The sequence below is a fragment of the Sturnira hondurensis genome, unplaced genomic scaffold (assembly GCF_014824575.4).
Source record: "Sturnira hondurensis isolate 20B ecotype Veracruz unplaced genomic scaffold, ASM1482457v3 Scaffold0008623, whole genome shotgun sequence".
Classification (NCBI taxonomy): domain Eukaryota; kingdom Metazoa; phylum Chordata; class Mammalia; order Chiroptera; family Phyllostomidae; genus Sturnira; species Sturnira hondurensis.
Window position 1 is genome coordinate 1 of NW_028081254.1, and position 14,383 is coordinate 14,383.

Sequence of the window (14,383 nt, forward strand, 5' to 3'; positions counted from 1 at the left end):
CCAGGGTGGGTCAGCCCAGTCGCTGGGATGTGACTAGGGGCAGGGTCAGAGAAGGAATTATGGTGTTTTTCCTCTCTTGGATTTCAGTCCCTTCTGCCACTTCCCACAAACAAATTGGGCCCTTCTGGTACTGGTTCCTGGGTTTGTGGGCTTGTGTTTGTTCTAGGACCCTGTGGGTCTCCCCTGTGAACTCTCCTGTGAGGCTAGGAGTCTCTCCCGGCACATCAAACCCTGGGAGTTTTTCCAATCGGTGCTTTTAGGCTTTATTTCCCATTGCTGGGGCTCTGGGTCATGTCATCTGTCTCACTGACCATTTTTAAACCTGCCTGGGTTCTCTGCGCACAAATGTGTGTCCGTGGTCAGGCTGCCACCTTGAGAGCCTTACTGGATTTTTGTCCCATGCCCGCTGGGGTTGCCAATCACCTCCTCCTCCTGCTGGGACCCCTCTCCACCAGCCACGGACTCTGCCCCTCTTACCGGTCTGGATGAATGGTTTGTTGTTGTTGGATTTCGGTACAGTTCACTTTCCTGTCTGGTTGTGTTTTTGTTTCTAAATCTTTGTTGTCCTTAAATTTGGTTGTGCAAGGAGATGCAGTATTTCCACCTACACCTCCATCTTGGCCAGAAGTCAACCCATATTCTAATTTTAGAACATTTTCATTATCCCTCAGAGAAAGTCCCCACGCATCAGTAGTCACCCCTCATCACACCTCTGTCGGTACCAAGCCACTCCCGAACCACTTTCTGCATTTATACGTTCCCTCTCCCAGACACTCATATAGACGGAAGAAGAAAATAGGTGGTCCTTGCTGTCTATCTTGTGTCCTTTAATTCTGTTGAACAATGTCCTTGAGGTCTCATCTGTGCCAGGGCATGGGTCAGTATCCTTGTTTTTGCTCAAATAATACCGCAATGTCTGAGCACGCTGGTGTTTGTTGCCCATCACCTGCTGATGGGTATGGAGTTGTTTTTGTCTTTGGATACTATGCACAGTGCTGCTGGGAACATCTGTGTATGATTTATTTTGTTTTGAGCGGATGTGTGCTTTTGTTTCTCTTGTGCAGACACTTAGAAGTGGAGTTACCGAGACATGTGACCATGTTCTGCTAAGATTGTGAAAGGCTGTACGAGGTTGGTCACTACAGCTGGATGGTTGACTTTTCTACCAGCAAGGTGTCAGGGCCTGATTTCTTCACATCTCCCCAATAACTGTTAACCTGTCTCCTTTTAATACAGCCCTTCTAGTCTGGGTGAGTGATACCTCATGGCAGCTTTAGAGAGCAGCACTGACCGACCGCCCTTGTGCCTGTCCCACCCAGGAGTCAAACCTGCAACCAAGGCACATGCCTTGATCAGGAATCACAGCAGCCATATTCTTGCTTTGCAGAACGGCACCCAACCAGCTGAGCAACACTAGTCAGGGCTCTTACTGAGATTTAAATTGCATTCCTCTAGTGACCAATGACATCTTTCCATGTGCTGTAGTTTTTACTTTTCTCAAGTTTTGAACATTCAAGGCTCTACAGTATTTTATCTGAGTTTTGCTTGAATGACTCACTCAAACTCTGTTCATCCCTACACAGCAAGAATTAAGAAGAGAATCCCTCTCACAGACAGTGGGATGGACAGCATTCTCAGGTGAGGACCACAGATAGGAAAGTCCTGTGGAATCGACCTGTGATGGGCACTGCATCTGTAGCACTCTCAGGGGCCCTGTGAGCTCTGGGCTCTGGCTCTCACACCTGCCTCATGTTGCATCCTTCCCAGTTCCTAGAATTCTTTCTCCAGCTTGATGTCCACGTATGAGATTGCCACACCTCAGGAAGAAATTTGTGTGAAGTCTTGCTGGGCACAGGACAAGAGACAACTGGTGATGAGAGAGTTCCAGCAACTGGGCCTGAACAGGCAGACGGCTGGGACTTCCCCATATCATGACCCAGATCCTTCTGCTCCTCACCCTCCTCACTCATTGGACAAGGAGTTTCTTTGTGGGGGAGTGAAGGATGTCCCTGGGGGACAGTCACACTGCCCTTCACTTTTGTCATCTGGACACAAGAAGTGGGTTATTTCAGTCTTCCTACCACCTTCTGTCCCCAGTCCCAGTGTCCTGGATTAGACAGTGCTAATCCTGCCTTCATGCACGTTCTCCAGGTCTGTGTGTGTGTGCATGTGAATGTGTCAGGGGGATGATCTTTGACACTGAGTCTGAGCCAGAAGCATAATGACTCATTTCTGGGAAATACTCAAGAAGGTCTTCCAGGATGCTCTTCCTATGGACTGGACATTCTCTGTCTGCTAGCTGTATTAATAACCCCACTTTCACTTTAAACTCTAAAAAGGAAGGTATTGCAAATACGTGAAATAGAGGTATATAGTCTAATCTAATTCACTAATTATCAAAAAAAGTAGATACCCCCTAAACAGGAACAGTCTGAGCTTTCAAAATTATAGGACATCATTTATGAGCATAGCTGGACAAATTCCCCAACATACTAGTAGAACCCATGTTGTATCAAGAAAGACTTGCTTGACAATGAGGGTGGACATGGGCTGAAGCTAGGGCATATGGAATGTTTCTGAGGAATGGGAACACGGATTTTGGAGGGAGAGCAAACATGAAGAAGTCCTGAACCGCATGGGAGATACCCCATTCAGAGCTATCACTGATGTTGCTGTGACCCACCATAAGAGGACAAGATAGTGTAACCAGACATGATGTCACCGACTCATTGATACTGCAGCCCATGGTCCATGAAGTGCATCAGCAGGGTTCTCTCAGATGCACAGCTCAGCCCTTCCAGATGCACAGCTCAACCCAAAGGAAAGCTCTTACCTGGGTGAGGCAGCATCACCCCAGAGCCACCAGGGGGCGCTGCGCTCCACCTTCCTGCCCTGTGATGGGCTCCTGGGCCCCTGGGTTCTTCTCCCATATGCATTCTAGGAACCCTTGGTTCAGCACATCCTCCCAAATGCAGCCCAGATTTCCCCACAGCAGAGAACCCCTTTCAATACTGGTGTCTCAAACAAATTCCAAAGGAGGCTCAGGACTCCCTGCAGAGGTCAGGAACCTTGCAGGCAGCGGTGAGGGGCCAGTGTGTTCAGGAGGACACTCATGGTCAAGGCTGAGGTCCTTTTGTTGTCATATATTCTGATTACATATCTCGCTGGTCCAGTCCCCCTTATTTCAGGAACAGTAATTCCTAGTAACTTCTGGAAACTAATGTTATTTATATATTGAGATATTTCAATTACCTTTCCAATGATTTATTTTTACCTTAAATTTTAGATTCTTCTCCTTTCAAGATATAACATATATAATTATCTCTTATTGCATCAAATACACATCTGGTTAACATATACATACAGTATTTCATTAGGAATCATTTTTTGTCTCATGTAAGTTGAGCATCATGAAAACATGATGAGAAAAAAAGTGAAATTTAGTTAATCGGTTTACTGGCAATTTAGAAATAAATATGAAATCATAGGTTTTATTCCACACTGTGATGAGAACAATTGAGGGAATTACCTTCACCAAACGCTGGAGAAATTTTATCTCCTGCCACCTTCCTCCCCGCAAGTCTCCCTCCTTCCTGCCCATTCCCTCTGCTCCACAGGGGACAGTGGGGACCCAGGTGGTTGAAATGCCCCCTGGTGTTCACACCATTAGTGTAGGCATCCTGGGACTCTCTTGTTTTGTTTCTAACTATCAGGCATATTTTTCTTATATTCTTACATCCCTTGTTTGTTGGCTCAAATCTCCTGATTTGATGGGGGTGCTGTGGCCTCTCCCTTCAGAGCCTGCAGCCCTGTGGGGGGTGCTCCCTGCACTGGGACTGCAGGGCTGTGGGGAGCTGGCACCCACGCCTGGGGGACAGCCTCAGCCCTGGTCCCCTGACTGCTGCACCCAGAGAACTTACAGGGCTGTGTCAGTGGGAGACTCCTGACCCTTCACACCCCGACACTAGCTCTGCCACTCCCCAGTGGTCTCAGTGCTGGAAGGAGGAGACCTGCTAAGAACCCACAGGGAGGGCAGGGAGGGGTTTTACTACAGAGGCCAGAACAGGGTCAGAAGGATGGGGTTAGGTTCGGGGAAAACAAAGCCACTGGGGCAGGAGGGTGAGACTGCACACAGGTCACTGTTCAGTCCTCCCGTTTTCCAGAGGGAAAATTAGGACTGAGGTCCCCGGGGACTTAAGAAACCTGCTTGGGTGGAGGACATCCAGCCAAATGCCCCACTCAGTGTATCAGTCACTGTGCAGTCACTGCTGTGTGGGAGGTACCAGCACCTACCTCTTTATAATATAACCCCCAGGGGACATCAGGGTGACACTGGGGCAGGAGGACAGAGGAAGCTGATTTGCATGAAGCACATTCTCCTCCTAATGGGTCTGAGAGGCAAGAAAAAGCCCCAAGTACACCTCCTTCCACTTCAGAAGCTTGAGAAGGCTGTGTCCTGTGAGTGACCCACCATGGCCTGGACAGTGCTCCTGCTTGGGCTCCTCACTTACAGCTCAGGTCATAGGAAGGGACTCTGCACTCTTGGGGGATACAACAAAGCAGGGCTCAGGGTGATCTTGTGTCTCGTAACAACACCCATGTCTTTCCTGTTGGTTTCAGGTGTGGATTCTCAGACTGTCACCCAGGAGCCGTCACTGTCTGTGTCTCCAGGAGGAACAGTCACACTCACCTGTGGCCTTACCTCTGGGTCAGTCTCTAGTGGTAACTATCCCAGCTGGTACCAGCAGACCCCAGGCAAGGCTCCCCGCAGGCTCATCTACAGCACAAACAACCGCCCCTCTGGGGTCCCTGAGCGCTTCACTGGATCCATCTCTGGGAACAAAGCCGCCCTCACCATCACAGGGACCCAGCCTGAGGACGAGGCCGACTACCACTGTTCTCTGTACATGGGTGGTAGTTATCCTTACACAGTGATGTGACTCCATGGGGAAGTGCAACAAAAACCTCCTCCTGTGCTCGGAGTGGCTCAGCTTTAGTGACCAGGAAAGAGAGAGTTTGGGAATCCTCAGAATAGTAAGGGGAGGGGCCTCAGGGCCCATTTCCGGGTCCACTGGCCCCTCCCCACGTGCCTGCTCCAGGCTCCACCAGGCTTCTCCAGGGTGTGCCCATCCCTCCAAGGTGACCCTGACAGAATGGGCTACCTCACCTCTCTCCCTACAACCATGACGGGGTGAAGGCTGAGTGCAAACACATTAACCGTCAGAGAGACTCAGGGGCCCCACTGCCCTTCCTAATCCTGCCTGTGTTCCAGGAGCTTTAACAAGTTATACTCTCATTTACTGATTTCACCCTGTGTTTGCAGGAATGTTTTATTAGCATTTAAATGAGAGTGTCACTGGGAGTTTGCAGGTGGCACTGGTCCCCTGACTAGGCCTGCTGGGTCAGAACTGTGTGTTTGTGAGCAAAATCTGTGTTTTAACAAGTCACACTTTTTTAGGACACTAAAGTTTGAAATCTGCCCCTACTATTATTATAAAATTATTCCTGAACCCTTTTGTTTGAAATTTACTCAAGTTCAATTCCACCTCAGAGTCTCTCCTAAATCAACCTCCATAAATCCAGGAACGTTCAGAAACAGATTTAAAATCTCAGGTCATCACTGAAAACTGTGACTTGATTTCTTTTATTCCTTGTTTTTAAATTGAAAACTACAACCACAACTTGAGAAAATTTCTATAACTTATGTGAATATTGATGCTCTGAGACGACACCTGTTTAGAAGTACCTCCCAGAAATCCCCTCCCAGCCCCCAGGTCGCCTCCCCTGGCGCAGGGACAGGTGAGGGGCTGCACGTGGTGTCCCAACACCAGGTTCCCCAAGGCGCCTGGCACTGGGCTGGGAGGGGAGAGGCAGAGTGGGAAATCGTCCTTTTATTAACACTCTCACCTTTGTCAAAAAATCTGAGAGAAAATTCATATTGAGGCAACACAAAATAAATTTTTTAAAAAGCATTACAGCTATTAAGTTAGAAATATATGTATTTGAGTGTGATTGTTTTCTGTAATGTTTATTGAATATGGCATTCTTGGAATGGTTCTATGAACAGAAGAAGAATATATATGGGAATTTTGTGAACTTCTAATAAAACCAGAAATTTAGTTAATATTATTTTACCTAAATTAGCTTCTTTGTTTTTGAAGATAACCCAATGTTTGCAAGATTATAATGTTACACAATATTTGAGTGATAGTCACACAAAAGTTTTCTATTATACATTTTTCCTGTCAGTGCAGTGTTATTGCAAAATTAAAAGTTTGAAATCATTCACACAGGAATAAAAATACACTCCCTTCTCTCCTGAGAGGGTGAAGTCCAAGTCTGACCCCTTGTGCAGAGTGAGGCTCCTGAGCAGGCAGTCAGCCTTTCACACCCAAACAAGGGTCACATGTTCTAAGTTCATTTTTTTAAGATTTTATTTATTTATCTTAAGAGGGGAAGGGAAGGAGAGAGGGAGAGAAATATCAATGTATGGTTGCCTATCATGGGTCCCCTGCTGGGAACTGGCCTGCAACCCAGGCATGTGGCCTGACTGGGAATCGAACCCCCATTGTGTGATTCACAGGCCTGTACTCAATCCAATGAGCCATACCAGCCAGGGCTCTATGTTCATTTTTATCCACCTTACAGTAAACTAAACAAAAATATTAATCATGTTTACCAGCCACTTATTTATATATAAATACTGTCTGCAGAACCAGAAAAGCACAGCCTCTCATTAATCCAATGTCCAAAATAAACCATTAGGATTCCATTCCACCAGGATTTCGGGATTGAGTCCCTGTGAAGAGCCCCATTGTTCCCTGAGTCTCTTTAAGTATAAACTCCTGGCTGTGCAGCCAAAGCAACTCCATCTGGAAACAAACCTGCCATTTTGACTCCTGCTGCTCCCCCACCCCCCACCCAGTAGACACAAAGACTCTGTGAGTCTCCATGGTCTGTATCTGTCTCTACCCCAGCTCTGGTGACAGAGCCCAGGGCACCTGAGGATGCCCCGCCCCCAGATTAAAGACAGGTTCCCATCTCAGTGGGTGGGCTCACTGTTCCAGAGAAACAGCACATAGTCTGGGGGTGGCAGTGGAAGGCACAGAGCAAATCCACGTGGTCCCACCTCTGCCCGAGATGCAGAGACCTCCTTGAATGGGACCTCCTTGAATGGGATCTCCCTTCATGAGCTCCTGATGGAATGATATTGTCAGTCTCCTTGTCTGGTCCCTTGGGCCCAGGAAATCTTACATACACTGGACCAAGTCAATCAAAGCAGAAGTAGACTTCAAATTTGAGAAGAAGAAGGCAGACTTTCTACTTAGTCGAACTGGGGGAACAAAGTGGTTTGGAGTCCTTGGTTCCTTATTACCTCCCTGTAGACAGAGCAGATAGGTGCAGAGATCTCCAGATTTCAAAAAACTAAGATATAGACAAAATGACAGATGATAGATAGATAGATAGATAGATAGATGCTCCCAAAAAAACCCTTTCTCTCTAGCTGAAGAACCTGGGAACCAGATGCCTAGCCAGAGAACATCTTTGGGACTGCACCTGCACACTGCCCTCCCACACTGTAGAACCCCTGACCTGCACCCCCATCCAAGGATGTCAGCCATAGGGCCAGAGTGTGGGTCTCCGTTCCCTCCCAGCACAAGCTGGCAGTGTCCCTTTGCCACCTGGGACAGTGTGGGTGATTCAGTGGAAGGCTGACTCCCTCCTACTAGAAACTCAACAAGCCTCAGCCAGGTAGGGCCAGTTGAAGCTGGTTAGCATTTCAGTCCTCTCACCAATGATTTCAGCCACCCAGCGGGAACCTGAACTTCAATCTCACCCCTCAGCAATGAGACTGGATGAAGGGATATAGGCCAGAGCTAGTGTGCACTCCTGTGCCCCTTGCTTGTAACTGTGGGAACCAGTGAGGAGCTAAGCCTTGACCACCCAGTGGCATTCAGAGCTCTGAGTAAGGAGTGGGCAGAAGGCGAGTGGGCCATGCAGGAACCCCCAACCCTCCTTGTGTCAGTGATGCCCAAAAGACCCAGTGGGGAACTGGGCAGCAAATGAACTGAGCACAGCAGCTCCCCTCCTCCCTGTGCTTCCCTCCCTGAGTCCACGGGGCCCAGCTGTGGGCTTGATATTCACCCTAACTTGAAGGGAACCAGCCTGTGACATTCAGTGCCCCACTGTCCCCAGGAAGGTGTCAAAGCAGGGGAGTCAGTGCTCCAACTTTGGTGGGGCCAATGGGAGCTGAACATCTGCCCCCTGACCTTCTCTGCTGCAGCTCAGCAAGCAGGTGGCCTGATGGAGGACAGAGGAAATGGGACATAGGGGCCCCGAAGGTGGTGTCCCAATGGCCTGCATCTAGAACCAGGAAAATGAAAACTTGAAGACACTAAAAAAGTCTACAGAAACCAACACAGAAATGACTCAGATATTGAAATTATGTGACAGATTTCTTCAGCAATAGTCATAAAATCCCTGTAACCAGCAACTACAGACATTCTTGAAAGAAATGAAAAAGGAAAGTCAAATAGAAGGAGACATGATAAAATGACACCAAATGGAAGTGGAGAAATAAAAAATACCAAAGATGAGATTTTATAAACCAATGGAGAGATCAAGCGTACATAAAGTTTATCGATTATTTTATTTGTTTTTATGTGTTTATAGATTGATTGATTATTGAAATGAAAACTGGGCTACCATTCCTACTGCACAGCTCCCACCACCATGAGTAATCTGTGGAGGACGTCACCAGGGGGCGCTGTGGGTCTTCTCAGAGATGCAAGGCCTGAAGCCAACCCAAATGGTTCTAATTCAATGGGCCCTTGCCCACATTTGTTGCCTGTTAGAGTGATAGCAGGTGCTTCCTCTCAAGGGACAGACTCAGAGCTCACAACAAACCCAGCCTCCTCCTGAGAGTAGAACTATTAACTGGGCCCAGGACCCAGAATTGGATGGTGCTGTGGGCTCCTATTTGCATGATTCCCCACTGAACAGTCCCCTCACCCAGGGAGCTGAGGAGGATATAAAGGGACACCCAGAGAGTAGCACCAGCCTCAGGCCAAGAGATTTGGAAAATGTCCACCATGGCCTGGACTCCTCTCCTCTTTCTCCCCGTCCTCACCCTCTGCCTAGGTCCTGGGATGCTTCTGAGACCAGCCTTTGGAGGGATCCCTCTGTCTTCTTCTTCATTCCTGGCATGTGTCTGTTTTTATTTCAGGGTCCAGGTGTCAGGCTTTGGTGAGTCAGGAGCCATCCCTGACTGTGTCCCCAGGAGGGACAGTCTCTCTAACCTGTGCCTCCATCACTGGAGCCGTCACCAGCCATACTGGTTCCAGCAGAAATCTGGCCAAGTCCCAGTGACACTGATTTATGATACAAACGGTAAACACTCCTGGACCCCTGCCCGGTTCTGAGGCTCCATCCGTAGGGGCAAAGCTGCCCTGACCCTGTCGGGGGCCCTGCCTGAGGACAAGGCCCTGTACCACTGCTGGCTGGTGTACAGTGGTGCTTGGCACAGTGGGAGACCCAGAGGGAGAACCAGGATGTACATCTTCTCAGCACTTGTGGTAAGGGGATCACAGGATCAGACACACCAGCTCTCAAGATGCTAAATGTGTGCCGTCCATTGAAAAGGGGAAGGAGGGGTAGAAATTAACTCCTGTATGTAACTTGAGGCCTAAAGTGGAGGAGACACATATGATTTGGGAGGAACTCAGACTGGAAAAGCAGCACCCGATTATTTCATAATCCAGAAGGAATAGGAAGAGCCAGATCAGACCTAAAGGGCTGTGGTCAAACACCTTCCCCTCAGAAAGGAACACCTTCCATGATCTACTGGGCTGGCTCCTTTTATATATCAGTAAGGGGTATTTCATTGGGTTGTAAATAATGCAACACACACAGGTTATATAAAAGCAAAAGTCTTGAATATCAACTCTGTCTTGTGTGGCTCAGTAGATGGATGCCGGCCTGCAAACCAAGGGGTCACTGGTTCAACTCCCAGTCAGGGCACATGTTTGGGCTGAAGGCCAGGTCCTGAGAAGGGGGCCCACAAGACACAACCACACATTGATGTTCCCCTCTCTTCCTCCCTTTCCCGCTATCTAAAAATAAGATATGCATTTGAATTTGAATGCATGCTTTCACTTTTTCTCAATTTATCCAAAGTTGTGATCAAACATGGTGCCGACATTTCAGCATTTTATATACTGTTCATGTCATATGAGACTTATACAAACAACCACTTCTTAGGGACCCTCTGCATGTTTTCAGGAGTTATAACCACCCCCATGGCTAAGGATGAGTGAGCAACCTCCAGAATGCAAGCCACAGGAGACAAAGGCTTGTCTCTGGGAGCAAACGCTGCCTCAGTTTTCTCCCTTTCGCCCCTAAACATGGTCGGAAGTCCATGATGGGTAAGTCTCCTCACAGTGAGGGGCAATCTAAGCCAGACTCGATCACTTAATAGGCCATCATGGAAGGACTCACGGGGCTGCAACAAAGAGCAGGCAATAGACCCTTGCCCCCCAGCTATGTGACATAGCCTGAGTCCCTGTGTCCTCTGAGAGAAGTGCTTCCTGGTTCTAATCCACTTAAGCCTGAAAACCTGATGGGGAGGGGTGCACCTCCTTGCCTTGCTAGAGCAGATGCAAAGATAAATCTGGCATCACAAAGAATTCCTAAAAATCCTCTGAAACCTGCTTTGCTAAGAGTGCTTTCATTCATATGTTAAGGGTTTGAGCAGGAAACCCTAGTGATTCTGCAAAACCCCTTCCTGATAGACTCTGACTCAGACTAAGCCCTCAGATTTCTTTGAAATGTTATCTACTGTTTGATCCTTGCCGCCCTGTATTCCTGCGTATTACAACCCAATAAAAGCCCCTGGAGGAAGAAGCTTGAGGCCTTTTTCCTTTGAGAAACTGGCTACCTGTCCTCCCCAAGAAGATCATGTCCTGGTAGTGTTTACTTTCATCCATGGTGGATGGTTGGACTTGAGGGCAAAGTCACCCCCACAACTTCTCACTCATTAAAAGGGCACACATAATTGAATGGATGCTTAATATTATTGTGCTATCTCTATGATGCAGTATCATAGTAAAGCAAAGGTCTAGTAGTCAAATAAAGAAGTCACATTATTATGTAATCCATCTTGTTATTCAGACAACACCCTGTTCAATTCTGTGCACTTCATGAAGTCAGGGAAGATGTCTGCCATTTCCACTGGGAAACCTCCAGTCCGTCCACCCCGACACTTCAGTACACAAAGTGGGAGACAGGGAGAGTAGCTGCATGTGTCAGCTGGAAGTGTAATAGGCACCTTGGCAGGACAATCCAAGTTCAAACTCGCGCCCATGTCTTCCAGCTTGCCCAGGACCAGGGCCTCTTAAGTCTAAGGTGAGCAGGAACTGTCTATGGATCTCGTCAAAGGTGGAGTCTGATTCATGGGTGTGGAGTGAGGGTGGAATTTCCATATTTCTAAGAGCTCCCAGCCACCCAAAGTGCGAATTCTGCATGTACATATATACTTAATAGCAAAAGTATGAGAATAGCATAAAATAAAAAGGAGAATCACAGGCAGACAAGAGCCTATGTTGAGCCTCTGACAGAAGAACTGGTGAGTCTGGATTGGAGAAAACACCCCTGAGCTGCAACAGGGAGCTTCCCTGGGAGGACAGATGCAGAGCTGGGAGAGGCTCCTCTTCCTTTAAGGACAAAAGTGAAAGCAGACCAGAGAAGTCAAAGATCCTTCTGCACCTGAACTTCCCTCTACTCTTGCCCGATTCCCCTGCTGGCTGCCCCTCCACTCTTCTCTAAGGGGCAGGACCTTCTCCATCTCTGACCGAAGCTTCCCTTCAGAATTCACCACCCCACCCCCTTGCCCACCTTGCACCTTCCTCCTCTTCCCCTCCTCAGAGTGCTGTTGACATTATTCCAGACTTTTACTCCTTGGAACAGTAAAATAACTACTCCAAGTAAAAAAATTCTCTTTCCCTTTCTTGACTCTGTAATCCCTTGGCTCTGAAGTCTCCTAACCCTGCTGATTCTCTCTTTGTTTATTTCCCCTCATTATCTTCTTTTTATACTTCCTGAGTCCCCCCTCATTTCCCATTCAGTCCAGAAAATCACACAAGCATGCTAATTCATACTCAGAAACGTTCACCAGTCGGCCCTAGAGCCAATCAAGCAAGGATTCAAGTGGAAAGAGAGAACTCCACATTATGACCAGACTGAAAAGGGGCTCACAGGTGAGCACATATAGGGAACCAAGACACCCATCTCCCTGTGTCCGTGTTGTGCTCACAAGCAGCCATACCCCACCAGGGTCCCAGGGAACTCACTGAGCACATGGTCTCCCCATTTCTAAATAGCCCGACCTCAACAGGAAGGGCTGAGCTCTGTGTCCAGCATGGACAAACACAACTGGGTTTAGCGGGACAGAGTTGCATTGAGTCCCCTCCCCACCCCCAGGATTTAGGGGGGCAGGGGAATGAGACAGCATGGAGGTTGTTCACCCTGAGCTTTGTGGTTCCACCATGGCCTGGACCCCCCTCCTCCTCACCAGCTTCTCTCACTACACAGGTGGCCAAAGACTGGGCATCAGGCTGGCTCATTCACCCTGTGTCTCTCTCCCAACTCTCAAGAGACCACACTGTCTGAGGCTATGGCTACTCCTGTCATCACCTGCTGAAGGGGAAAATTCACCAAGGGGGGACTTGGGACTGTGTCCTGGAACAAACAAGGACCAGGCGGTGCCCCAAAACCTCTGGACTATAGAAGCAGATAGCAGTCTGTGGGGGACTTGGCCTGCTTTTCAGGCTATGGTGTCTGGCAACACAGCCCTGCAGAGCATGTCTGGGCTCCACCCAAAGCTGGTTGTCACAGTGAGGCCCTAGACAGGCTCCCACAGAGTTTCAGCCTGCAGGGAAGTGAGACAGGAACTTCTTGGACCAGTCAACACTGTGACGCTGCCTGTAGTACCTGACGCCCACAGAGAGGGCAGCTTTTGTTGGCACATGTGCTAGATTGAGCCCTAACTAGGCCCTAGCACTCAAGTCAGGATGGCTAGCTCAAGAACGCAGCCTCATCCTCCCAAGGTTGGTTGTCAAAGGGCACGCTTTTCAGCCTGCATCAAAGGCCCTGGAGACAGAGTCTGGGATGGGCCTGTCCGAACAGGGACAGAGTCCAGCTGGGTCACATTAGGGAAAACAATAGATACAGAGGTCTGTCTGTCCTTAATGTTTTCCTGAACACATACTATGTGTCAGGCTCGGTCGTGTCAGGCTCGGGTCTGCAGCTCAGGGTACAGCACTGACCAGACAGGCAGGGTCCCCTTCTCAGGAGACCATACAGGGGAGCCAGAGTCAACATGTGGTACGAATGAAACACGTCATGGGGTGTGAAAAGAGGGCACATAAATAAAAATGTGGCGGACACCAGGAGGCTGTTAGAGGTTTTTAAGGAAGGAAGAGATAGAATGTGATGTCAGCTTTATCAGAAGTCCGATTTCTAAAACGGTGAAAGGGGAGGTGCACTGTGAAGACCGACAGTCTAGGTAGGGACGACAGCATAACAAAGGAGACCGGTGCCTCCGGGGAGACCGAAGGACTGAACAAAGGAAGGACCACACAAGACAGGGTGCTGGGTTGGTACCTTGACCCCATCCCTGTGATGGACACATTAACAACAGCTGCCACCATGGTTTGAGGTTGTCATGGGGATGCTAACCTCACAGGACAGCACAGGGACTCACTGGACCATCGTGCCCTTCATTTCCACTCAGACATTTACTTGAACTGTCACTTTTTTATGGGGAGATGAGCTGGCTTCTTGCTACTGAGAAATGGTGCTGAGGTTCTGGGCCATGTGGGTTGGGACTCAGGGAGGTTCTTGGGGTGTACTTACCACTGAAGGGACTACTTGTCCCCAGATAATCACAGAGCTATGTCTGAGGATCCATTCGGGAGGGGACGGTGTGAGCAACCGCTGGACAGGGTGGGCAGGGGACTCAGGGCTGATGAAGGGCAAATGCAAGATTCAGGGCATTTGCAAGGGCAAATGCAAGACTCAGGGCAAATGCAAGATTCTGTAGGTAGCATCGTGAGCTAGGATACTTGTAGCACCCCCAAATTTGGAGGCAAGGAAATAAAGGCCAATGGAAAAGCTAGAGCAGCACAAACACAGGATTCTGCGTCTGTCCAGGGAAGGGCATCCAGTCCCTCTTATCCACCTCCAGGCCTCGTCATGCACATCCCTGTCACCCACACTGAGTCCTTCCCAGAGCAGGGTTCCCAGGGGGTCGACTCATGGCTTCAGGAGGCCACCCTCCCACCAGACCCTGAGACACTATCCTGAAATGCCCTCATCTGGTTTGAAG

At 48.8% G+C, this 14,383-nt stretch overlaps 1 gene segment (V, D, J or C); it reads left to right on the top strand.

Annotated features, from left to right (window-relative positions):
• Positions 1 to 4,427: 4,427 nt before the first annotated feature.
• LOC118992986 (immunoglobulin lambda variable 8-61-like) lies at positions 4,428 to 4,940 on the top strand. The segment is given in 2 exon segments: positions 4,428 to 4,518; positions 4,621 to 4,940. Coding segments are annotated over 2 exon segments (366 nt in total).
• Positions 4,941 to 14,383: the final 9,443 nt, after the last annotated feature.